Source organism: Hakea prostrata, unplaced genomic scaffold, assembly GCF_041222555.1.
Source record: "Hakea prostrata isolate BN-2017 unplaced genomic scaffold, UWA_Hpros_2 contig_19, whole genome shotgun sequence".
In the NCBI taxonomy this organism is placed as follows: domain Eukaryota; kingdom Viridiplantae; phylum Streptophyta; class Magnoliopsida; order Proteales; family Proteaceae; genus Hakea; species Hakea prostrata.
The window spans coordinates 505,456-532,416 of record NW_028291138.1 but is presented as its reverse complement, the minus strand read 5'-3'; the positions used below and the strand labels follow the sequence as shown (position 1 = coordinate 532,416).

The window sequence follows — 26,961 nt, the reverse complement described above, 5'->3', positions numbered from 1 at the left end:
CAAAGCACATGTTCCTTATTATAAGAAAATAATTAACACTACTGCAGAGGCAGGTCTTGGATATGTTGGTCCCACCCCTAGAGAGGTGATGATGATCTTACTGACTGAGGAGAAGAAGAGCTGCAGGAGTACATCGATGGTATGAGATCCAAGCGGGGGTCATTTGAATGCACCATTATGTGTAATGGATGGACCGGTCTGACAAGAAAGTCTTTCATCAACCTTATGGTGTATTGTGACAGGAGGACCATTTTTTTTAAATATGTGGATCCTATTGGCCAAACAAAAGACCATAGATATATACTTGGACTCCCACAGGATGTTATTGATGCGGTTGGGAAGAATAATGTGGTGCAGATTGTCACCAACAATGGCTCCAACTTCAAGAAGGCAAGTGACGTACTGATGAATACACCTAGGTATAATATCTATTGGACACCCTGTGTAGCTCACCGTATCGACCTCATGTTAAGGACACTAATAAGATCAATATTATCTAAACCACAGTGGAGAGGGCTAGGCAGGTAACTAATTTCATCTAAATTATAGCGCTACTCTGGATATGATGAGGCGAGCATGTGACTATGTGAGGGTGAGTTGGTGCGACCTGGTCAGACGAGATTCGCCACGAATTTTGTAGCCCTCAGCAGTATCTTGGAGAGGAAGGTGGGCCTCAGAGCTATGTGTGCATCAAACTTGGGTTGGATCCAAGTAAGTACATTTTTTCTTTCTACTATTTCATTTAACAAGTTCTTATACATTTATACTATGAATATCTAGTATGTAATATATTTTACTAACTTAATGTGTGTGCAATAATTCAGTATGAATAGTAGGCGCACAACACAGGCGACGATCTCATCTGATGACTTTTAGAGGAATGTGACTATTGTGCTGGAGACCTTGGAGCTCATAATCAAGGTCTTGTGTATGATTGACTCCTCCCTGAGGGGCCCACTATACCCCATATTTATGCAGCCCTTGAGCGTATGAAGAGAACAATACAAAGAGAAAACCCCAATGGTCACACTACAAACTTGAATATAGTGCACACTAGATGGACCACTCATCTAATGCATCCGTGCATAGGGCAGGTAAGTAATTAGTGTGGGCTATTAATTTATATTGTAGCAGACATTAATAATTCATTCAATGATAGGTCTAAGTCTCTAATTGTGAGTTTGTGAATTGTGCAGCCTATTATCTGAATCCCAAATATCAGTATAGCGAAAATTTGGGGTTGAGGTCAGACCTGTTCAATGTTGTCATGCAGGTTATTTCAAAGTTGGAGTTAAACCCAGTGGTCCAATCAAATTGTCACACGGAGGTGAGATATTAGAGATTTAGAAGTTAGTACTTGCTTTTTATTTTTGAAAGAATTTAGTGAACCATCAATACAAATGATTGTAGATAAAGATGTTTAGGGATGCATTTGGGGTCTTTGGTTCAAATGTTGTAGATGATTGACAAAATTAGGATTTAGGTTAGATGCATGACTATTATTACTATTATTACTATTATTATTATTACATTTACATATATCTACATAAGTAGGACCTTTTATTAAGCATTAAAGAATTAACTCAATGTATTTATGATAATGCAGTTGAGTGGTGGGCTTTGTATATGGGCAATACAGAAAAACTCCGGAGAGTGGTAGTGAAGATCCTCTCCCAGACTTGCTCAGCCTCTAGGAGCGAGAGGAACTGGAGTATATTTGGCATGATTCACTCCAAGAGGAGGAATAGGTTAGGAAGTCAGCGCCTGAATGACCTCATGTATTGCCACTACAACATGAGGTTGAAGATAGAGCATGTCAGGATAAATGCTAACCGTGAAAGGGATAGGGACATCCAGCTCAATGATATCTTCAAGATCACTGCAAATGAGCAACATCCCCTCACTGATTGGTTGTTGGACAGGGGTGAGCCAGTATTAGACCAACCTGGAGGTAGGCCAGACCCAATCATTGCTCAAGCTGTGGGAGTTGATGTAGATAAGTGCATGGAATCTCTAAAGGGGCAGGCACACGTACAGGCGAATGCCTGGCAACGCAGATGAGGATTGGATGGTGGAGCCTAGCACGCACGAGGATGATCCAGATGACACCCTTGCTTCCAGTCCCAGTCTGACTCGGAGGGATGGTCTAGGTGTTGGTGGAGTACAGTTATCAAAGACACAGCATCCCCCAAAGAGATACTTTTGAGAGACTCAATACACGCATGCCACTCAGGATGACGATCATGGTGTTGCGCTTCATCGTGGTCGTCCTACGAGCTACAATCAGCTAGGGAGGGGGAGGGTCATTGGGGGGGAGCAGCAGCATATGCATGGTCATGGTTATAGTGACGATACTCGATAGTTTGGCTCATATGGCCATTTTGATCCGACGGACAGCTAGTCAAGAGGATCCATTTCCTTATGGTTATAATGTCCCTCCCACTCATGGACACGATGGTACATACTCGTCTTTTAGGAGTTCGCATTATTATGGGTACAATGATGGATCATCCATGAGCTTGATGACTCTAAAGGCTCCACATCTACTTATGGTGGTTATGATGGTTGGGGTCATCATCATCAGAGTGTCCCGATTATCCCTCTCAGTGGCTTGGGGACAACTGGTACATTGGAGGTAGTATACCAATATGGTATGATGGTAAACCTACCATCATATGAACCTGCACCACCACACCCAGCAGGGTTTCTTGACTCTCTTCCATATCTCTATTCACATTACCCTCCTGACAAGAGTAGTTTTGCATCCATAGATGACGCGAATTACAAAGCTCTAGTTTTTTTGTACATCAATAACCATCAGCATGAAATGGCATGGAGTGACTTTAAAAGAATAATGGAGGAGAAGCTCATAACTGTAGCCTTTGGGCCTTGCAGCATGAGATCACAGGACTCACAGCGGATGGATCCACCGAGACATAGTACTTGGTATTGACATGATTTAGGTGGTGCCAGCACAGGTATATACTTAGTTATATTTGTATACTAGTATTTTATAATGATGTTTATTGTCCTTGTGCATATTTATTTTCTTTTAATTGTTTAAAATAATGTTAGAGAATTCCAGTTTTACCCGTATACAATCGGGTATGTGCTGATCAAGAACACCAATTTAGGCAAAACCAGCAATTCATTGGCATCAAATTAGGGTAGACACCAAACAAATTTAAGCCAAAATGACCTAAAATACCCCCCAAAATGGGAGGTTGAAATATGGCCGAAACATGGCCATATATCGGCGAAATTTCCCCAGTTTGCCAGCCGGCGAAATTTCGGACCTTGATGCTGGGTGAGTTCTCTATCTTCCTCAATCTTCTATAATCTAAATTTCAAGGACCAAATTTTTATAAGGGGGGAGGAACGCAACACCCATGACAAAAGTATAAGGGTATTTTAGACCTTTCATATTGATATTCACATAATTATACTTTAGGAGTGAACTTATATGGGATTAATATACTTAATAAAATTAATTTGTTAATTTTAGTCATACGTTGATGAGTAACTAAATGGTTAACTTTTATCTTGATTAAAGGCAAGGAAGAAATTTCGACCGAAACAGGAATTTTGACCTTGCAAAAGGCCGAAATTTCGACGTTTCGGTCGAAATTTCGATCGAAACTGGACACTTTTTCTGAAAATTAGAACTTCAATTTCAAGCCTCATATGGACTCAAAATGATTTGGATTCTTGTATACTACCTATTTCAAGCATAATAAACACAATGGAACTAGTATTTTGTAAAAAACAAAACCATTGAAAATTTATCATTCAAGTATACTAACAAATGACTGATTCCGACAAGTGCAAACTGTATTGCATACATGCATAGAATCAACAACATACATGAATTGTTTGGTAGAATGGTTACATATACAACAAGTCAACAAAATAAAATGACCGACTAGATCAAGTGATGGTGTCTCAAATATATAAAGCTAAAGCCTATATAACATATATACATAAAATAAAAATACATAATTTTAGAAAATAATTATTAAAATAAAAAAATGAAAAAATGGTAGCAAATAATAAAAACATAAGTTTAACAAAACACAATTATAGATCATAGTCCTAGGCTAAACATATATTAATTTCAAGGCAATACAAGATCATTTAAGGCATGAACAAAACAAAAATAAAAAAAGGGGAAGTTTGGAACTGTTGGGTGTGGCTCATGCTTCACATTCTATTGTTGCTGTAGTTTCCTTTGTAGCTATTGTGGCTTAGGAGGTGTTTGGAGGCAAAAAATGAGCAAAAGTGGTATTTGAAGGCAAAGGAGTAGTGAAAATTAGGTGAAAATGGGATAGAAATCAACAAAAACTAAGGAAAAACAAGTTGGAATGTTGATATGTCGAAATTTTGGTCGAAATGGTCGAAATCTCCGAAATTTCGGTCGAAATTTGATACTTTTCTGAAATAATTGAAATTTCGTTTCGTTTTTTAAAAATGCAGACATTTCGACTGAAATTGTCGAAATTTCGGTCGAGTTTTCTTCTATGATTAAAGGAGGTCCAAGGTTCAATGCACCTTGGATGTGTCAAAACATACAAAATGTTTTGGTGCAATTTTGACCCCCACCACCACACCTAATTTGGAGCCTACTAGAAACAACAAAAACGGAAGAAAATACATGAGACAAGAAAAGAAACTCCTTGCGCAGGGTATGTAAGGATTAAGAAATTAAGTCAAAAGAAATAAGGAAATTAAATATTAGATAAGAAAAGAAAGTCAAATATATGAGAGAGGATTAAGGAAATTAACAGGGGAAGAAATTGTGGGAGATGATTGAGGAATTGAGGAGGCGAATTTAAAATAGGAAAAGAAAGAAAGATGTGTTGAAGAGGAGAGAGAGATGATTAAGGAATCAGGGAGTTTATAAATACGGGTGATTAAGAACCCATACTCTAGTTAATTTATTGAGGAAGAGAGACAAGAGAGTGCAAGGAATAGAAGAGAAGAGGCAAAGATCCACAAGGTTAGAGTGCGATAAACTCCCTCTATTTAAAGGTGAATTATTGTTCATTTTGAGACCTCACAATAGCAAGTGCAACCCTAGACTCTCTCAACATGATATTTTCCTTTACTTTGTCAATCTTGATGTTTTTGCAACTACAACCCTATATCTTGCCATCATATATTTTACTTAATAGGTTCTATATCTTTTAAATCTATTATCCGATATTTACTATTCACGTGTCTTTTGTGGAGCATGTTTTTCATAGATTGATTTACGTTTTATCATATTGAGTTTTGTTATTGATTTTCTATGATCTTATATTTGTTATAAATTTTGAAATACAACATGTGGTCTAATATATGTCATTTGTTGATTTTACTTTCATTAAAAGGAGCATATCATTTTATGTTGGTTGCATATCTCACCGATCCATGCCATGTTCATATTTACATTATTGTATCTGTAAACGTTAGCATCGTGTCGTGGATGAGATGGATGATAGGGCTATAGTATAGCACAAGGCATGTAACTTAATGGATCATCCATTGAGTTTAAGGTACATTATTTAGGTAGATGTAAATGAGGCATCAATGACTTAAGTGAGGTGGATGATAGGGATGTGGCACGGCACAAGCCATGTAAGGCAAGGACCATCTACTAAATTTGAGATATTTGGTAAGCATTAGTCTTTTGGGCGATGTGAATGATAGGGCTATGGTACGGCACAAGCCGTGTAATGGCATGGATCAACCCTAAAACTTGAGATACTTTAGGAGAGATTGCCACGTCATGTTGTCACATATATGCTTTAAATCTATTTTGCATAAAAGATTATTTTATTTAAAAAACTTGTTGATTCATTACATGGTTGCTCTTGCTAATTTTCTTCCCAATACTTACCATCCACAGATGAAAGACTCATTCAAGGGGGATGGTAATTACTTGGGAGGATGAAGATCAAGAACATGTTTATTTTATTTCTTAGGATAGACTAATTTCTTTGAGAGTTTTCATTGATTGTACTTCGGATGATTAAATATACTTTGGGACTTTCAAGATATGCCTATTATAGAAATGTTTTTTTTATTTTATATGAGATAATTCAATTCTGCTACAAATCAGTATTTCTTATTGAATGATTTTAGAAATCCACCTAACTATTAGATAAAACCCTCAGGGGTTTCTGGTTCACTACATAAGTAAAGTTGATATTAGATAAATGATGATCTCCTCCTCTGCATGGAGATTGGGGCGTTACAAAGTGGTATCCAAGGTGAAAGACTTAGTTATATTCAACTTAGAAAACACTAGAAGAGTGAGCATCTAACTTAGTCTAGAAAACCTCCTAGCTTTGGACTTGAGGTAAAATAGGGTAGTACTTGATATCACATGTGGATTTTTTTAGAATTTTAGACTATGAAAATAATTAGGGTGACATAAGAATGTGTAGTTTATGCTTCTGAAATTTCTTTTGAAATGGAGTTGATTTGGGATACTAGAGCAATCGATAACATTTGGTGTTATTCCAACGATTGCAATCTGTCCAATCTGCAACCTGAAGGTAATAGAACTTTAAAAATACTTGGATGTCGAAATAGACTATAGGAAACTTTTTAGGAGTTCTGTACTGTCTTATCTTGATCTTAATGAAAATCTATCTAATCTGGAGACGAACTAATAGGCCACAAAAAATGCCAAAACACCAAAGCTATTGTTACTGGAGTTTTTCTTTAACCTGAGAAAGAATTGACTTGTAGCTGACTAAGAAGACGAATTTTAATCCACAAAATTTTTGTTAACAATATTAGATGTGTTATATGTAACTCTCAAATAAAATAGAGACTAAACTGAATTAGGAAAACTCACGTTTTGTATTTTTTAAATTGGATGGACAGAATCTGTTACAATAAAATATAGTAATGTGTAGCATAAAAAACCAATTATAGAAACTTACATTAGTTGATTCGTTTTGATGGCATTGAGAACAACCTGTTAGCTTTCTCTAAAAATTAATTTGAATATTTTTTAAAGTCAGAAGTAATTATTATATATTTTATACTAAAACAAGAAAAAAGAAACTTTTGAAAGCAAGACGATACCGCACCATAACTTTTGAAATTCTCAGAATGGAAGAAGTTGTCTGGTTTCATGATAATCCAAACCATTGAAGAAATCTCGGATGAAAATGTCGAAATTTCAACTGAAATGCCTGCATTTTTGAAAACCAAAACGAAATTCCAATTATTTTGGAAAAGTTATAGGTTTCGACCGAATTTTCTACCATTTCAACTTGTTTTTCATCGGTTTTTGTCAATTTCTATCCCATTTTTCACCTAAAATCCATGACTCCTTTGCCTTCAAGCACCTCTTTTGCTCATCGTTTGCCTCCAAACACGGCCTAAGCCACAACAACTACAAAGAGAACTCCAGCAGCAATAGAATGTGAAGCATGAGCCATACCCAACAGTTCCAAACTTCCTTTATATATATATATACCCTAAATTATCTTGTATTGCCTTTGAAATTAATATATCTAGGACTATGATCTATGATTGTGCTTCGTTAAACTTATCTTTTTATTATTTGCTACCATTTTTTTCATTTTCTGATTTTAATAATTGTTTTTTAAATTATGTATTTTGAAAAAATACATATGTATATATGATATATGGGCCTCAACTTAATATATGTGAGACACCATCACTTGATCTAGTTGGTCATTTTATGTTGTTGACTTGTTAACATCTAACCATTCTATCAAACAATTCATGTATGCTAATTATTCTACACGTATATGCAATACAATATGTACTTGTCAGAACCAGTCATTTGAAGTATACTTGAATGATAAATTTTCAATGGTTTTTTTTTTTTTTGGGCAAAATACTAGTTCCATTATGTTTATTATGCTTTAAATAGGTAGAAGGCAAGAAATCAGACGAAATAGACGTCATAGAAGGCCCAAAACCCAAAAAAAAACCAGATGTTTCAACCGAAATTTTAGTCGAAACCAAAAAATTTCAGCCTTTTCTTGGGTTGAAATCCTAGTTTCGACCGAAATTTGTTCCTTGATCCAAACAACAAAATTTTAAAGAAACAAGAAAAGGGGAAAATGGAAATTTCGTAAGCAAGACGATACCGCACCATAACTTCTTCCATTCTAAGAATTTCAAGAGATTAGGTATTGCTCCTGAGATGGGTAATGGCAAGGACAAGGGGAAGATCTCCGCCAACCATTCTTCACATTGAAACCAGATTGGAAATAACCCCCTTAGGAATTTGTCTATTCGATTCTGGGTCATTAACGGCAAGCGGCAGTGTGGTGCCAATGCCAAAGCCAAAGATGAAGAAGACGCAGGGTTAGAAGAGAACAAAGAGAGTAAACCAAGGTTTAAGATTGAAGAAATATGAACTTTAGGATTAGAATAGGTTAGTTGTCCAGCATCAAATGATGCACTTGATGAAATATAAGCATATCAGTCCTTGAGCATATAAGAACCCAAAGGAGAAGGGTCGATGAGGTCTTTTCACCCCTTTGTACATAGGCCAAGGGGTATAATGGTCTTTACAACTGTATTACTAACCATTCTAATGCGATTTAATATGCATGATGCAAATAGAAAGATATTGACAAGCATAAAATGCCTCACAGAAATGTAAAGGGGAAATTGATTAAGAACACAATAATAAAAACAAGAAGGTACCTGGGGGATAAGGAAGAATGACTCCATTGGCCTATGAACAATAGAAACAAGTCGATCTACATTTGGAGCAACTGTCTTTGAAGCAAGATGCTTTAGGATGAATCTTAAAGGGGCCCCAAGAACCACTTCTCTCACAGACGCAATTTTCACCAGAATAGCCTGATGTTGCTCTACATGGAAATAATTTCAACATTATTCAAAATGAAGCTCAACTTTATTATCTGATCATAATACATGGAGGTTGAAACAAACATAATATGGACAGAACTGACATATATGCATGGACCTAAGTTTTAATCTGGCTTGATCCTTCTCAATTATTGACATTCTTGGCTTGATCCTTCTCAATTATTAACATTCTCAATTCAGTTATTGCATCCCCAGCAGGCAACTCACCTGATGATACTAAAGAGGAAGAAAGCTGTCTAATGGTGTTTCTTTACTATTTTGATCCACCACTTGTGTTGGCATACATACCCCAAGATACATTTTCCCTTCACTTGGTGAGCTAGCTAACTCACCTGCACCTTACACCGTCCTTTCTTAGTCTACTGGAGAGTAAGAGACAAGAAAGTGTAAGCAGGTGCAAGAGAGAGTGAATTCCCAATTTCAGAAGCTATTCAGGGGGCAGAGCCGAATATGATCAATGGAAGACCTAAGAGCCACAGCCAAATCACTACTGCTTTATTAGAGTTTATGTAGTAAGCATAGTTTAGGACTAGTATGTTGACTAGTTGCCCTATATTGTAAGTTATGTTTTTAATCTTTTTCCTCCTTGTATGTAACTCCTTTTCTTTTCATCAGTGAAGCAATATAAGTGTATGGAGACCCACTCCTCCAATGCACACCATTCCATCATTCTCTTTTCCCTACTCCTCTCTTCTTCTCCTCCATCCTCCTCAACCATTCTTCTCCGTCCTTCTATTGTTCTTTGGGTTTGTTAACTTCCAGATTGGCATTAGAGCCAGTGACCCAATATGGGGCTATGGTACGAGTAGATGTGGAGGCCCACAAAGCTTGAGGATGATGAGTGAGTCTGCCACTATAGTTATACAAGGTGAGCTGCTCAAGTGTAGCATAACTCTACAATATGCTGCCATATCCTCCTAGGTGAATGAGCTGGAGGTCAATGAACTAGGTGGGACCTCATGAGTATCAGTATCAATAATCACCAAATGTGCTTCAACCCCCCCCCCCCCCGGCTTCTACAAAGTCCAAACGCCAGTAGATTCATCACATGTACCAGGAGGAGTCATGAAGAACCTAATACTTCCCTTTGAATTACCAATGATTCCAAAAATGGGTGCATCTTGTTCAACTTCATGACCTCCAGAATACCAGCCTCTGCCAGCACTACGCCAATCTCAAAGAAAGCTAGAGGAGAGGGCCAATGACTCAAGGAAGGTAGCAGGCTCCATGGCTGTTTTTCAAGCCTCCTCACAATGCAGATAACTATACACCTCATCTAAGGATGAAAAAAGAGATCTGTCCAATATTTGCATACAAAGTTTGGGGTTCAATGCTCCATGGAGAATAAGAACTCGCTCCTTCTCAAGACCATAGTAAATCCTTGCTCCATCCTTTGACCTGGTTTGACAAAGGTCCCTATGATGATCAAACTCTTAAAGACCAATGATAGTATTGTAAATCTTAGATAAGGATAACTCATTGTAATTATCTTTTTGAGTAGTTGATACACTCAGGCTGAATCACCAACAAAGTCAAAGGTTATGGTAACACTATCCCAAATATCATTGGCAGTGTCTTTTACTATGAATCTTCTCCCAATCTCAAGCTTCATAGAGAAGATAAGCCAGATCATAGCAGTGGAGTTCTCTCTCCCATTTGAGATAAATTGGGTCAGCTGCAGAGGTTGATATTGAACAGCAATCAGGTGGTGCAAAGGAATTTAAGTGTATACAAAAATGTATACACAAGAGGCTGTTTTGGAGAAGACAACCTGCCAAGAAACTCTTCAGATCCACATTTTGAAATCCAACATCCTGAATTAGGTGATATCTTCTTCCTCTGATTTAGATCCTTTTATTGCTGTCAAAAAAAGAAAGAGAGTTTGTCCTAATCCTCCCAGTTTGTTTCCTATTCCCTCTCTCCAGCAGGTCTTGACTTTACTGTTGATGTCTCTTCTATTTCTATCCCCAGCAGTGTCACTGAGGCCATGTCCCATCCAGAGTTGAAAAAAGCAATATCTGAGGAAAAGATGACTCCAGAAAAGAACAGTTGGAAATTGGTAGATCTTTGAACGGGAAGAAATGTAGCTGGATCATCTTGGATGCAGGTGAGTATACACAATCAAGGACCGATCTGATGGACACAAAGTTAGAGATACAAAGCAAGGATGGTAGGGAAAGACCATAGTCAACTGTGGAATTAAATCAGGAGACATTTGCTTCCGTGGCTAAACAACTCTATATGAGTCAGTATTAATTGCTTGCTGCCTTGCTGATAAAGATGTATCAGTTAAATCACTTAAATGTAAAGAATGCCACCCTCCATGGTGACTTGGAGAAGAAGTGTACACGCAAACTCCTCCCAACTTCAATCCCCCTTCAGCTGAAGGGAAAGTGTCTTATCAAAACAGCATTTTATGGTAGTCCCCAAAAGCATGGATTGAGCAGTTCAGAAAAGCTATTCTAAAGAATGGGCATCCCCAAAGTCAAGCTAACCACACTCTATTTAACAGATGAGGTTATGGTACAACACAGCTGTTATTAGTTTTGTTGGTGATATTGTTGCGAATGGAGATGCTAAAACTGAGATACCTAGGCTGAAGACTTTCCCAGCTCCTAGTTTAAAATCAAAGATTTGGGTCCCTTGAAGTGTGTCTTGGGAATTGAAGTTTGAGATCTAAGAAGGGAATATAAATATGTTGAAAGGAAATCTGTCCTTGATTTGTTGAAAGAGACAAGCATGTTGGGCTGCAAACCAGTCAACTCCCCTATTAAGCAGAATCAGAAACTAGGAGAAGGTTGTGATGTCTCTCTTGTTGATGCTGGAAGCACCTGAGGCAAGTAAACTCATTTATCTGTCTATGGCTAGCTCACATGTTTTTCTTATGTACTAGGAAGGTGAGTTAATTTATGCATGCTCGAAAGAGTGAGCATACTTTGATGCAATATACCAAACTCTCATATGCTTGAAAGCCCTCCCCAGAAAAAGGACTATTGTATGTCAAACACAATCACTTGAAAATAAAAGGCTTCATAGATATTCGGATAGACCCATTCCATCTAGAAGGTCTACTTCTGGATGTTGCACATTTGTCGGAGGCAAACTATGCAGATTGTGGAAGGCTTCATAAATGCAAATTGGGATAGATCCATTTCATATAGAAGGTCTATTTCTGGACATCTCTACCAATTATTCTTTTTCTTTTCTTTTTTAAATGTTAAAAAATTCTTAGGATATTGGGGTCATTTTAATATATATTGGACATTGTTGGCCCACTACAGCCTCACAGTTGTTTGTCCAAAGATTAATTATTTTGATTTATGAAATTTATAACTTTTTGAAAATTACAGAAATTTCAAAACATAAGGAATATTCTCTTTAATTTGAAAAATCTTTGAAACTGATTAAAGTATTGTGATTGTATTTCATATTTGCATCATGTTTAATTCCATTGTGGTTCTAGATGAATTACATTAAAATTTATTTTGATTTATAAGAAAATTAAAAGAAATAGATATGTAATTGATTTAGAACTCTCAAATAGTGTAGAATAGACAAATAATGCATGCTGGGTGGGTATGAGGATAGAGATCCTAAATTTAAACAATAAGCAAAATTCAGTGTAGGAACTGTCAGAAGATATTGCACTGAATTGGCATTTGGCTGCATAAGGATGCAGCCGAATATGACCATGCTCCTTACGAGGTGCAGCAGGGCATGGCTAAGCATTTACAGGGAGGAAGACTGAAGCAGGCTGAAATGTGAAAGGCAAGAGAGTATTTGATTGAGCAGCGTTTGAGAAACACCCACAGAGATCCTTACAGTCATTACAGGCAAGAGGATCTCAACACAGAAGCATAATAGAAGCAGTTCCAGTAGACTAGAGGCATAACTGACTGATCCTATGGGCTTCTGTATGCTATTGCAAGGTCATGAATTAAGATGACATTGAGAAAGAAACTTGAAGGACCTTCATCTGGTGGAAGCTTTGACAAATTGAATTTCATCGTCAAATTAAATCCATCCCTGGGAGGATCAAGAATCTGCACGAGCACACCATATGCTGCTTTTATAGCTTCTATGGCTCCAAAAGGAAGCCCACCAAGAAAAACAGTTTCTGGAGGAGGGGTGGGTAGAGACATGGATAGTAGCAAAAATTGAGGATACCTCGTAGACACCTGCAATAAGCCAAGCAAGCATGTGACAGAGAACGTGAGCATTAACTCACAAATTAGCATGAACTTTGTTTATCCTCATATTTAAGAAAACAGGTTCCCTCACAACTGAATAAGGATAGAAGATCTGGTAAATCACCTGAATATGGTAGCGAACATCATCAAATTCAACCGAGTGACAATCCAGTTCAACACCCTTCTCTAAACTGTAGAGTCAAAATCAAGAATATCAGACAGCAGTGCTAGCTCAGGACGACGACAAAGACCAGTTTAAAATTGAAAACTACGATATGTTATTTTCCGGCATCCACTGGAGAAATAGAACAGTAACATAGTGCATATGTGACAGAAAAATACATCCATTCTTACAATTTCTGAAGAGCATATTCTGCTTTGCAGCCATGAAAGGGCAGAAAATCAACAGGCAATTATCTCCCTTAATGAACTAGACTAAGCATTCCATGGAGAGGATCATATACTTCAAGATGAGAAGAATAGGTGATGGGATTCAGCAGCCAAATCCAATACAAGATATGAAGTGCCATAGATCAAGTCCTAAAGCTAAGGTCAATGTCTTAAATGGCACTAACAGGGACCATACAGGACACAGGCACCTGCCCTTATTGGATCAGTTGTATTAACTGATTCCATGGTTTGTTATTTCTGGAGATTTTCAGAATCTCCTTGTACGAGGATGGAGTACAAGCATTTTTCAATTTTGACACCAAACTTGTTTGCATGATAATTTACTTTCATCACTTTATATTTTCTGTTCTTTTCTTTTTTTCTTTTTTTTTGGGCGGAGGTTGGGGGATGTAACTTTGGGATCTTTTCCTTCTCCAGTCCAGTGTGCCGCCCAGTGTACTCACTCACCCAAATGGGCCATTGGACAGTGCACCTACATACTTCGGGTAACTATCAAAAGCACTTTATGGGTCTGCACCAGATTTGAGGCAAAATTCGTCACTTTGGGTTATCAAAGTTGACCAAAGTAAACTTCGATAATAAAATAGGATTAAAAAGTCCAGTTGCAAGAAATAGGAGACGATTGGTATGTGGAGGACCCAATTACCAAAAGTAAGTAATAAACTATTGAACTGCCTTTTAGACTTTCGCCATTGAACAAACGTCTTGTATCTTCTCTCTGGTTAATTAGTCTGAATTCTTTTGTTGCTGTTACTTTTGGTTCAAAATTATATCAACTTCCATAGAAGTCTTGAAACTTAGTCTCCCAAGGCATGCTAATCACTCTAGTTTGAAGATAGTAGGACTTGGATTGCATCTCACTTTTTCAAATCCTATTTTGTTACTCTTTACGTTTATGGTTCTTTACTTAAATAAGAAAGCCATAGATGGTTAGAAATATAACTATTCAATATTACAAATCCCAACCCACTAACCCTGCATTCAGCAAGGGATGTCATGGAATTATGTTAAATGGGTGACTTCCCATAAACTAGTCCCTTTCAGAATCCATGTGGTAAGAGCTATATAAAAAAATAAAATCAGTCTGGTGTAGCGCCGCAATAGAATTAAGGGCCAAGTATGATATCATAATCTCCCAGATTTTTCTCCCTTTTTTGCTTTTTTTTTTTTTTTTTTTTTCCCCCTTGGAAGGGGGGGGAGGATGTTAATTCTGAAAGAAATTGGGACTTCAAGGTTCCTAGATTTCAGCTGGGGGCAGAAAATTGGTTCAATTTTAAAGGGAGCCAAGGAAAGCATTCAATCCGTATTAGTATCATAACTGATGGCAAAGTCGTAAAATTTAGGACAGCTGAGAAGAATGACAAACGGCTAGTCAATGGGGTTAGGGGTTGGCTTTGGATTCAGTCTACAGCTATGACAAAGTTGTTTAACACTGTTGTAAGTCATAAGTTGAGTTCAGTTAGGAGTTTGAGTCCAGTAGGGAGTTTGGTCTATTAGTCTTTATTGTTTAAATGAGTGGGTGATAGGATTATTGCAATCAAGCCTGTAATGGAGAAAGAGTTCGTAAATATAATTTGTGCATATGCACCTCAAGTAGAATTGGATGAAAGTCTAAAGCTAGAATTTTGGGAAAATATGGATGGATTAATGCAAGGAATTCATCAAGGAGAAAAGATTATCATAAGAGGTGATCTAAATGAACAGATTGGAAAAGATCATAGAGGCTATGAGAGTGTACATGGAGGATATGGTTTTGGAGAGAGGAATGAGGATGGGGTCTCAATTTTAGATTTTGTTGTTACTTTTGATCTCTCTATTGTAAATACTTATTTCAAAAAGAGAGAGGAACATGTAATTACCTTCAAAAGTGAACATCATAGAAGCCAAATAGATGTCTTCCAAACTAAAAGGACTGATAGATTGTTGCATGGAAAAAAATTCGATCGAAATGGTCGAAATTTCGACCGAAATGCCTGCAAAATTCCAAATCGAAACGAAATCCAGGTATAGGCACAAAATGTATCCTGTATCATTTCGTTCAGGCCGAAATGATACCTACGTAATTTATAAAATACCCAGTTTCGACATATCGACGGCATTTCGACCTACTGAGCCATATCACCAGAGCCATTTCGAGCTATGTTTGAATTTTTTGCTGATTTTTCTTGTTTTCATCCCCTTCTACACCTAATTTCTAGTATTCCATTTCTATCAAACACTTGATTTGCTCCTCCATTTGTGCATTTTCTCAAATCTTGCAAGGTGAGTAACCAACTTCTTCATTTTTTTATTTTTGTTTCATTTGTGCCTTAAATCATGTTAGATTGCTTCCAAATTTATATATGTTTACTTTAGAGTGTTGATCTATGAATTTATAGTGTCAAAATTATTTTTTTATTCTTCCTACTATTTTTTTATTTTTCTGTTATTAAAAATTATTTACTAAATTATGTATATTGCTAAAAATGTATATGTATAGTACATGTATAAGCTTCAAATGAATGTATGTGAGAATTGAGACACCATATTGCTGTGATGGTGTTGAATTAAATTTTTTTTTTCTGTTAATTATGTAATTTTACTGTATTTAATAAATATATATATATTTAAATAATTAAAAAATATTTAAATATTAAAAAAACTAATTAATTTCTGTTTTAAATTTTAAAATAGCGGAGTATTAGTGGAAGCATGTATGCAATTTTTGGAGCATGTTGTGGATATTTTTAAGATAGTTTGTGTGTATTTTATATATTTTAAAATTATTTCTATATTAAAAAATACTTATATAATTATACATATATTTTTTTTATTTAAAAATAGGAGGTTATTATTAGAAGCATGTATGTCATTTTTGGAGCATATTGTGGAGCTTTTCAAGATACTTAGTATGTGTTTCTTGTATCAGGCACTCTCTTTTAAAGATGTCAGACATAGCTTGGGAACATGGGAGGCCACTGACAACTGATAGGAGGAAGAACGAGTGTAATTATTGTAAAAAACAAATAGGAAGAGGTGGGGCCACTAGATTGAAGATGCATCTAGCTGGTGGCAACAGGGATGTAACATGGTGCCCAAAGGTGCCCGTAGAGGTCAAGAGGGCAATGGCCTCATATATTACTGGTACAAAGCAAAAGAGGAAAGAGAAGAGAACACAAAGGGATGAGTTCGAGGATGCCCGCTTAGATGACCTTCAAGATCCTGAGGGTTATGGTAGGGATGAGCCAGGAGACAGTGACCCTGATTCAGAGGCCGATCAGCTAAGGAGGGTGATGATGATGAGTAGGGAGCAACAGAGGATTGATGACATGAGGAGGCAATAGAGGGGTCTGGGTTGTGGGTCCTCTAGAGAGCCAATAGGTATGGGAGGCACAGGTGGCTCCCAAGTCCCTATGAGGAGGTCTCAGAGTGTGAGGTAGGAGGCTCCTATCCCATGGGCCCCTACAAGGGGTCGAGCTTCCTCAGCACATCCTACAGATCCGGATCTTGAAATTCTTTGCAATGATCCGGACCTATTTGCGAGGCCTGAGCATAAACAGAGAAAGTTGAAGCACTTATGGGGGAGTGTGAAGGAGAAAGTGGGGATGGCTTTCTCCAAATGGGCGCATTACCACAGTGTTCCAGCACATACAGCCCAGGGGCCCTACTATAGAGATATGATTGAGCAAATAGGCAGGGCTGGGAGTGGTGTACAGGGCCCCACTCCATATGAGATATATAATGTGTATTTGCCTAAGCATAAAGAGAACATAAATGAATACATTAAGGGATTAAAGCCCATGTGGAATCATTATGGAGTGACTCTGATGGCTGATGGTTGGACTGGTCCCACTAGACTGTCCATCATCAATTTCATGTTGAATTGTGATGGGAGGACAGTGTTCCTCAAGTCAGTAGATGCATCCGGTGAGAAGAAGGATGCAAAATACATTTACAAGTTATTGAAGCAAGTGGTGAAGGAGGTTGGAGTGAAAAATGCGGTTCAAATTGTGACTGATAATGGCTCCAACTACAAGAAAGCTGGGTTGAAGATGCAGGAGAACTCCAGGTATCTAAACATATAGTATTAATTTTCATTTGTATATACATATATTTACATTACACATATATATGTACACTTTATAACTTTGTATTGATGGCTTGATGCCTTGATGGATGGACAGATATAGGCCCTTTTGAACTCCTTGTGCTGTTCACTGCATTAACTTAATGTTGAAGAAGATTGGAAAGGTCAAGCTTGTGAAGAATACCGTGGAGCAAGCTCGACATGTTAGCACCTTCATATATAACCACACCTATGCATTAAGGATGATGAGGGACAAGTGTCAGGGTGAGTTAGTGAGGCCAGGCATAACCAGATTTGCTACTAATTGGATAGCACTGCAAAGCTTTGAGAGTAGGAAGACTGGCCTTAGGAGTATGTTTGCATTAGAGGAGTGTTTTAACTGGGAGGGTTCTTCATCAGTGGGAGGAAGGAGAGCACAGTTGACCATCCTCGATGAGACTTTCTGGCACAATGTGAGGATAATGGTGAAGATGCTTGAGCCTGTGGTGAATGTGTTGAGGATGGTAGATCATCAGAGAAAACCTACTCTACCACACATATTTGCTGCAGATAGATAGGATGAAGCGAGAAGTTGCTCGTGTCCACCCACGCGGCAACAAGAAAGTCCTTCAAATCATTGACAGTAGATGGGAGTCTATGTTGCAACATCCACTGCATAAGACTGGTGAGTTGTTAAGTCTAGTATTTAATTTAATTTTCATTATGTTATCACACTATTAAGCATTAACTATTCCCTTTTATGACATACTTTTTCTTACACAGCATACTATTTAAATCCCAAGTACCATTACAAGGACAATCTTGGGATGAGGCAAGATTTGATGGATGCTGTCCAAACTGTAGTGGAGAAATTCGAACCGGATACAGATAAACAAGCAGTCATCCTTATGGAGGTGAGATAGTGATTTGAATCATTTTAGATTCACAATTCGTAGTTTTATACTAAGTCATTAACCTAATAACTAGTTATTGTTTTTTCTCTTTATATATTAAATAAAGGCTTTTAGGAATGCCACTGGGAGCTTCGGTCGTCTTTGTGGCCGTATCGGACGGGAAACCGCCCTCGGGTAAGTTCATTCATTTATTTCATTATACATTTAATTATTATATTCTATCTTTAATTTAGTTATTTAAGTATTAAAATGACTTGGAATCTATGTTTGTTGCAGCTGAGTGGTGGTTGCAATTTGGACGTGACTCACACCACTTGAGTGTGATTGCAAGCAAAGTGCTCTTCCAGACATGTTCTGCCACTGGTTGTAAGTGAAATTGGAGCACCTTCAGCCTCATTCACTCGAAGAAGCGCAATCGATTGGGTGTGAAGCGTCTAGAGGACCTTGTCTACCTACACTATAATATGAGACTGAGAGAGGATCATATTAGATAGGGGATGGATAGAGAACACCAATATCGAGTTGGCCGACATATTTGAGATGGATGATGATGATAACCCAGTAGTTGACTGGATCAGGGACAGTGGAGACGGATTGCTGGATGAGGAGGGAGGTCTTCCCAATAGACAGATTGCAGAGGAGATGGGGGCTGATCTAGGGGACTTCATGGCCCGGGAGGGGAGGCCACATGCAGAGCCCGCCCGTCCCTTCATGCCACACCCTAGTGCATCCACCAAGAGTGAGGATTTGATTCTCTGGTCCGACACTGAGGATGAGGTGACTCAGGCCTCCGGTGATGACGACGATGGTGGTGATGATGACGATGGCGGTGATGATGGAGGGGATGAGGAGGGTGTTGGACCTCGTGATCAGGATTCAGCTGATCCTAGGGACAGACCACCACCACCACCACGTGAGAGTCAAGGGTGGGGGGACGACCACCGAGATTCACAGGCGAGAGTCAGTTCACCCACGCGACACAAGATTCAGACCATACTGGAACTGCATCTCGAGGCAAAATGTTTCCTTTACATATTCAAGGAAGGGGAAGGGGAGATAGCATGGTTGGAGCACAGAGGACATGCCATCATATGGGTCCTACCGTCCATCCGATGTCGAGAGCTTGGTGGGACCTCTGAGATCGATGAGCATTGATGATGCTAGAGACTCCTCCACCTGGATCTGGATGGCATAGGCCTGCAGAGTCCTCATATGATACTGTTGTGGAGAGTATTGGTTCTACCAAGTTGACTTATGGTTATGGACCATATGGTGTCCCTCCTGGCTATCAGATTCAGGGTCAGGCCAGTCAGCCACAAGTGGAGCCTTATGGTTATGGAGCGGCCTATGGAGCTTATGGTGTCCCTCCCACTGTCGATTATCGGAGTCAACCACTAAGGGTGTCAACTTTGGACCGGAACCGTCAAACCGTACCGGACCACGCCGCCTAATACCGGACCGTACCCAGCCGTTTAAAATTCGGTCCGGTTCGGACCGAAACCGAATTTGAAAATCCGGTTCGGTCCGGTATCGGTTTCAGCTGCAAATACCGTCGGTACTAAACCGAACCAGACCGAATATGGACCGAATAACTTATACCGTTTATGTACCGAAATTTATTGGTTTTATTGTCATTTTACATTATAGTTTAGTTTACCCTAGACTAGTGCGATTTCTGATTTCTCATTCTCTCATTTCTCTGCGTCTTCGCCTCTTCAAAGTTCAAAGTCGATTTCTCATTCTGTAAGAGTGTAAGGTGTCTTCGCCTCTTCAGCCTCTTTAGAGTCTCACTCTCACTCTCTCAGACCCTTCGCCTCTTCGAGTTCGAGACTTCTGAGTCAGTAGTTCAGTGCCTCTTCAAAGTTCAAAGTCTTCGCCTCTTCGAGTTCGAGACTTCTAACTTCACTCATCTCTCTGATTCTCTCATCTCACATCTCTCAATCTCTCATCGTCATCTTCTCATCGTGCGGAGTAGAAATCGTGAGCCTGAACCTGAAGTTGTGAGCCTGAAGAGCAGAGGAGTTTTGATTTCTTGAGTCTGAACCTGAACTGAAGTCGTGAGAGGTGAGCCTCAACCTGAATCTTCTTCTTGTGCTGCTCTTGTTATTCTTCTTTTTCTTCGTCTTCATTTGCAATGGCTGTCAGTATATTACAAATTTACAACTGCAGAAGATAGTTTATTTATTTCTTTTCTGTTTCGATAGAAATCTTCTGTAATGCATCATTGTTCACTGATGTTTGCTTCAGTATGTATTTGTGTGATTGTGATATATGTTAGTATTTCATTTCGTCTTGCTAAAATGCTAACTTTAGTCTTTATTGATATCTTAAACTTTAGTTTCCTTTTTCTGGAAAAAGCAATTTTCTTTTCTTGGTGAAGCCATTTTCATTAATGAATTGTCAAAGATCCTTCATATTAATTGCAGATATTCCAGATTAAGAAAAAGAATGTCAAATGGTCATGCGGCCATTAAGTGATTAATCAGTGATTAGAATCATTAGATGTAATTCCATGTGATTTTTATGTCTAAGCCCATACATCACATGACCACTTATTAATGTTTCTTTCCCCTCCAGATATCACCTTAGAAATTATAGTTGTTGTTCTCAATTTGACTGCTAGGTCTCTATGGTGATTCTATGTACTTGAGTAGTTACTCTGTTTGTAGCAAAGTGGTACAGCCAAGTATGCCCCTAATCAATGGTGAATCCCACCCAAGCTCAGCTAAGTATGCCTGAGCTAATTTGCTAATTTGTAGCTGTAAAGGAGGGGGGGCATTAGTAGTTTTCCTATATGTATCTTGTCAAATTGAATTTTTGAATATCATGTATGTACTAGCTTGAACAAGGGAATTTTTTTTCTTTTTCTATTTGTGTGCCTTTTTGTCATAGTTGTTTTAAATTTTTGGTATTGGTGTTGGATGATTGGATCTTGGTTTAATTTTGTGTGTTTTAATTACTATTGTTTTTGTTACTCCAACAAGGCACAAGATGAAAAGGAGTGCGTCTGAGGTTGTCAGGTCTCATAATGTTTCTATCTTAAGTCCTTTTGAACCTCCAAGCCCTGAGACCGAAATACCTACTGAGCCACCTAATTTCCATGAGCCTGAAGGAACCCAGGATGATGTTAGACATGCTTCAGAAGTAGAACCAAATCAATCATGCAAAAGGGCCAAGACTAAAACAGCCCTATGTTGGACAAGTAATTGGTTCAAAATGATTGATCCAGATAATGAGAAATGTTCAGATGGAAAGCCTAGAGCAGAATGCACAAAATGTGGGCAATTATTTATGGCTGACCCCCAAAAAAATGGGACTAGTGGTCTTAATAAGCACATGACAAGGTGTCCTAAGGCAAATAATAAGGACATTAATCAAATGATATTGCAACAAAATGGTGGGAATTTGGGGATGAGAAGCTTGAAAATTGATTCTACTGTAGTGCGTGATATGGTCTTGGTATTGATAGTCAAGAACGAACTCCCTCTCAGATTCATAGAGTATCCAGATTTTAGGAAATTGATGCTATATATCTATCCTGATTATACTCCTATTTGTAGGAATACTCTCTTGAGTGATATTCATAGAATCTTTAAGAGGGAGAAAGTTTCTATTAGAGAGATAGTGAAGAACTCATCTGGAAGAGTGTCAATCACAACAGATTTATGGACTTCAATAGCTAATGATGGGTACATGACACTCACTGCTCATTATATTGATAGGTCATGGGTTTTGCATAAGAAGTTGATCAAATTTTCTATATTGATACCTCCACATTCAGGTGCAAATATATGTGAGGCTGTTCATAAGATTCTAATTGAATGGGGAATTGAACAGAGGTTATTTTCAAGGATGTGATTTGACAATGCAAGTTCTAATGATTTGGGGGTTAAGTATCCGAAGACCACATTGAATGCAAAGAATGCATTGATATGTAAGGGGGATTTTTTTCATGTCCGATGCTGTGCCCATATTTTGAACCTTATAGTTCAGGATGGCATCAAATTCATTGATGCATCCGTTCAAAAGATTCGAGATAGTATTAAATATGTTAAGAGCTCCCAAGCTAGGAAGATAAAATTTCAAGAATGTTGTGAGCGCTTAGGACTTCGTACTCAGTAGGGGCTTGCATGGAGATGTAACTACACGATGGAATTCAACATTCCAAATGCTTAGTGATGCTTCATTTTATAGGCCAAGATTTGAGACTTTGGGACTTTCAGATCCGAGTTACTCATTGAACCCTAGCTTAGAGGAATGGGAAAGGATTGCAAAAATTTTAATATTGTTGAAGCCATTTGATAATGTCACAAAGGTATTGTCGGGTTCATTGTATCCTACTTCAAATCTTTACTTTGCTCATGTGGTGGAAATTTATACAGCTTTTGAATGATGGATCACTTGTTGGAAGAGTTTATGGGAGATATGTTAAATGCCATGAGACAAAAGTTCAACAAATATTGGAAAAACTACTCCTTGATTTTGTCAGTTGCTATCGTTCTGGATCCCCGATACAAGCTGAGTATTGTTGAGCTTTCATATGAATCAGTTCATTGTGGAGACTCTTTTTTAGTGGAGGATGAGGTTCAGCGTGTGAAGGGAGCTTTGGAAAAATTGTATGGAGAGTATGCAAGCATGCCAAAAGATCTAGAGTCTTCTCCTGCTTCTTCTTCTTCTTCTTCTTCTTCTTGTGACCGATGAGACCTCATGTAAAATTGTCAAGGTATATTATTATTTATTATGCACTTCTTTGAATTTTTGTCATTGTAGGATATTATTGATATTCATTAGTTTTTATGTTATTTAATGCCTTCTATGTAAATTTTGTAGAAATTTCTTATGCGTAATGCAGTGGAAAAAATTTCAAATGGGAAGTCTGAATTGGAACAATATCTTGATGAGCCACGTAAAGAATGGGTTGCCGATTTTGACATTCTTGCGTATTGGAAGGGAGTTGAAAAGCAAGACTCGATTTGGCACGAATGACCCGTGATATATTGGCAATTCCTGTGTCAACAGTTGCATCTGAGTCGGCATTCAGTGCAGGGGGTAGGGTAATCGATAGATATCGAAGTAAGTTGCTCCCTAGTAATGTTGAGGCCTTGGTATGCCTTCGGGATTGGATGTATGATGTGAATTTTGGAGGTAATACTTTTTTTCTTCTTATAATCACCAATTCACCATGCTTATCTCATTAGATTTTTTTCATTCCAATTTATTATTCTTACTATTGCTTCTGTCATTTTATAGCTGAACCGGATCCAGATCAAGATACCGAAGAATTATCTGAAGCATTGCAAAATGTTTTTACCATGTATCCAATTCCAACTTCTACTGAATCGTCCACAATTCCTAGCAACCCAGTGTAAGTTTTTCATTTTAGAAATTTTCTTTATTTAAGCAATTATCCCTTTGACCTTTCTTTATTTGTTACATTTTCTTGCCCTCTTGCTTATTTGGTGGATTGTCTGTCTAAGGAATGTATAAGATCCATTGGCAACTAGCAATGAGTTTATTCTATGTGAATTGTCTGATTGGTTTCTTTTGTTTTTTCTAGGTAGCATAGAAGAATACTGAGGAAGGCAAGATGCTGGTCGATTGGTTTCTTTTGGTTGTGGCTTTGAAAGTGTTATGTAGACGGGTAGTAAATTGATGGCTGAACCTTATTTCTTGTTAATTGTAATTTCATTTTAGGTTTGTCTGCTTTTTTGTTATCATCATGACTTCATGTCTTTCTTTATCTAATTCTAGGCTGTGATTTGACAGGCTCTTAAGTGAACTTCAATTCCTTTAGCATGAAGTCAATTTGCAAGACCTTCCAGACCATCAGAGTACCTTGGTGGGTGACACCAGTTAGCCATGTTGCAGCTTCAAAGTCTACTCAGATGTGGCGTGTAAACATGTTAGCAGGAGTTATATCATTTTCCTTAGGGTTTTCAATGCTCATTATGGAACTTGAAGCACTTATAAATGCTTGTTTTAGATTGCTTGCTGCCGGCCTGATTGGCCAAGTTGTGGTTTAGTTCAAGACTAGTTTTCTGCTAGTACCGAATTTTAGATTGCTTTCTGGTTTCTGTTAGTTTGCAATTTGTTAGTTTTCAATTTTTAGATTGCTTTCTGGTTTCTGTTGGTTTGCAATTTGTTAGTTTTCAATTTATCAGCAGACCTAGTAATTCTCATGGTGCAAAAAATATTCAATTTATCAGCAGATCTTTTAACGCATGGTGCAAAAAATATTCATGCATAGTACGGTCTGGTGGCTCTCCACTTACGGTTCTGTAAACAGTAACGTTACTACTATTAATTTGATTATAATTGTATAACGAAACCGTACCGGACCGCGCTAAAAACCGTTTTTTTATACCGATTTTATACCGAAACCGTACCGGACCGATTTTGTAAATACCGAAACCGTACCGTACCGTTTAAATTCGCTACGGTACGGTTCTGGTTCTAGGTATTCAATATTGGTACCGTACCGAAACCGTACCGAATTACCGAAACCGTACCGATTGACACCCTTATCAACCACTAGGACCTTATCAGTATCCTTATCCTTCTCCTGAGAGCCAGGGGCAGGGTGCTCTTTCATTTGTTGAGCAGATCTTCGACACTATTACACAGCCACAAGGCCCACCACCACCAGTTCCTTTGGAGATTCACAACTTCCCACCGTTAGGAAATCTTATGCACGTGGATGAGGCCACATACAAAGATGCAGTTCTTGACTATGTCCAAAACTATCTGGGGCGGGGGCAAACATCATGGGAGTTATATTGTCATTTGTATAGGGTGCAGACGGAAGAGGGAGACCTTAAGGCTTGAACAGAATAGACTTGTAAGTAATAACATTCCCGCTTCTTCTCTGATTCATGTACTATATACTTGGAATGTTGGATGTTACATTTTCAGTAGTTTTTTAGTAAACTAGTAGTTTTATAGTGTTTATTATGCTTGAAATAGCCAGTATGCAAAAATCCAAATCAATTTGAGTGCATTTGAGGCTCGAAATTGAGTTTTCAAGAATCAGGAAAAAGTATCCAGTTTCGAACCTCGAAATTTCGACCTTTTTCAAGGTCGAAATGTTCATATCGATCGAAATTTTTTCCTTGGATTGTTGTGCAAGGATTGCAAGGTGATACCAAGGGAAAACTTAACTCATAAAAGGGTGCAAGGTTAACTATCCCAAGATAAAATGGTGAAACTTGGAAGGAGAGTGCTCGAAATCCTTCGTTGATGAAGTATTCAAACAAGGAAAGTGGGATTTTAAGGGGATACTAATGCGATGTGGAATGAGATGGCTATGCGTATCAACAAGGTGGCTAAAGGTGCCCTAGCTGAATCAAAAGGAAAGCTCCATTCTTGTAGAGAGACTTGGAGGTGGGATAGTGAGGTTCAAGCTGCCATTAAGAATAAGAAAACTAGTTTTAAGACATGGCAAAGAACTAAGGGATGAGGATCTTCAAAGGTATAGGTTGGATAAAAATGAAGCTAAGAAAATTGCGGGAAAAGCAAGAGAAAAGAAATATGAAGAGTTATACAATAAGTTGGGCACGAAGGAAGAGGAAAAATCAATTTATAAGATAGCTAAGATAAGGGATAGGAAGAGTAGAGATCTTGACCATGTTATATTAAAAATAGAGATGGTAAAGTACTAGTATGTGATGAGGACATTAAGAAAAAATGGGAAATCTATTTCTCTAGTCCACTAAACGAGCATACTTCAAGCACCTATGATTCGGACGATTACAAATTTCACCAAGTCAAAGCCCCAACCGCTTTGGTTGCCTTGCCGCCTTGACAACCTTGTGTCCAACCCAATCGATCCACCTTGCGGTGTGAAGCCCAGGTGTTATTTTGTTATCCTTATTTTTTCATTTTTGTTATACGCTATACCACTCCCTCACGTCCCCATCTAACAATAATACCATCTAGTCCTTAATCTTCTATTTCAGTTACTACCCTTATGTTGAAGTACAATTCTGTCCCCACTCTAGATTTCAGCTCTGCTTGACATCTAAATTCTGTCTCATCCTTAAGGCTCTTAAATATGAATTTCCTTCCTGTGAAAAGATCCTATTGGACTACTGTTTTGATCAATCAAAAACAGTACTACATTACCCACCCCCCAAAAAAAAATTTATATAAAAGAAATTCTAATGGATAAACTGAGGGGAATTAGGACCTGAAGATTTTAGGACTTCGAAGGAAGTTAGGGCTTAATGGAAGTTTGAGGTTTTAACAGATCTGATGTGGCTGCCAATCAGATCAAAGGCTGCACTAATGGAGGGAAGAGGGATAATAAGTTTCAAAAACAGGGGATCTAATGGTCGGATAAGGTTGGTCAGAACTCTCTCTCAAGAATAACCTTGCTTGTATCTTGTAGGAAATTCTGTTGAGAAGTTGCAGGTTTAGTGGCAATGGCAGTAGGCTTGATGACAGAAGATTAAAGTAGAAATAAAAGCCTGCTAATGAGGCGGGCAAATTCCTAGTCTACGGTTTCATTGCCAAAAGATAAATAAATAATCCA

General features: G+C 38.0%; 1 protein-coding gene across 2 annotated transcripts in view; it reads right to left on the bottom strand.

Annotated features, from left to right (window-relative positions):
* Positions 1 to 26,961, bottom strand: part of LOC148999274 (actin-related protein 2/3 complex subunit 2A-like) — a 61,989-nt gene that overhangs the window by 23,373 nt on the left and 11,655 nt on the right. For both annotated transcript variants that reach the window (XM_089141327.1, XM_089141326.1), the window contains 3 exons: positions 13,186 to 13,252; positions 12,842 to 13,049; positions 8,683 to 8,852 (listed from right to left, as the gene is read on the bottom strand). In XM_089141327.1, the coding sequence (XP_088997453.1) occupies positions 8,683 to 8,852; positions 12,842 to 13,049; positions 13,186 to 13,252 (445 nt within the window). The remainder of the gene's footprint in view (positions 1 to 8,682; positions 8,853 to 12,841; positions 13,050 to 13,185; positions 13,253 to 26,961) is intronic.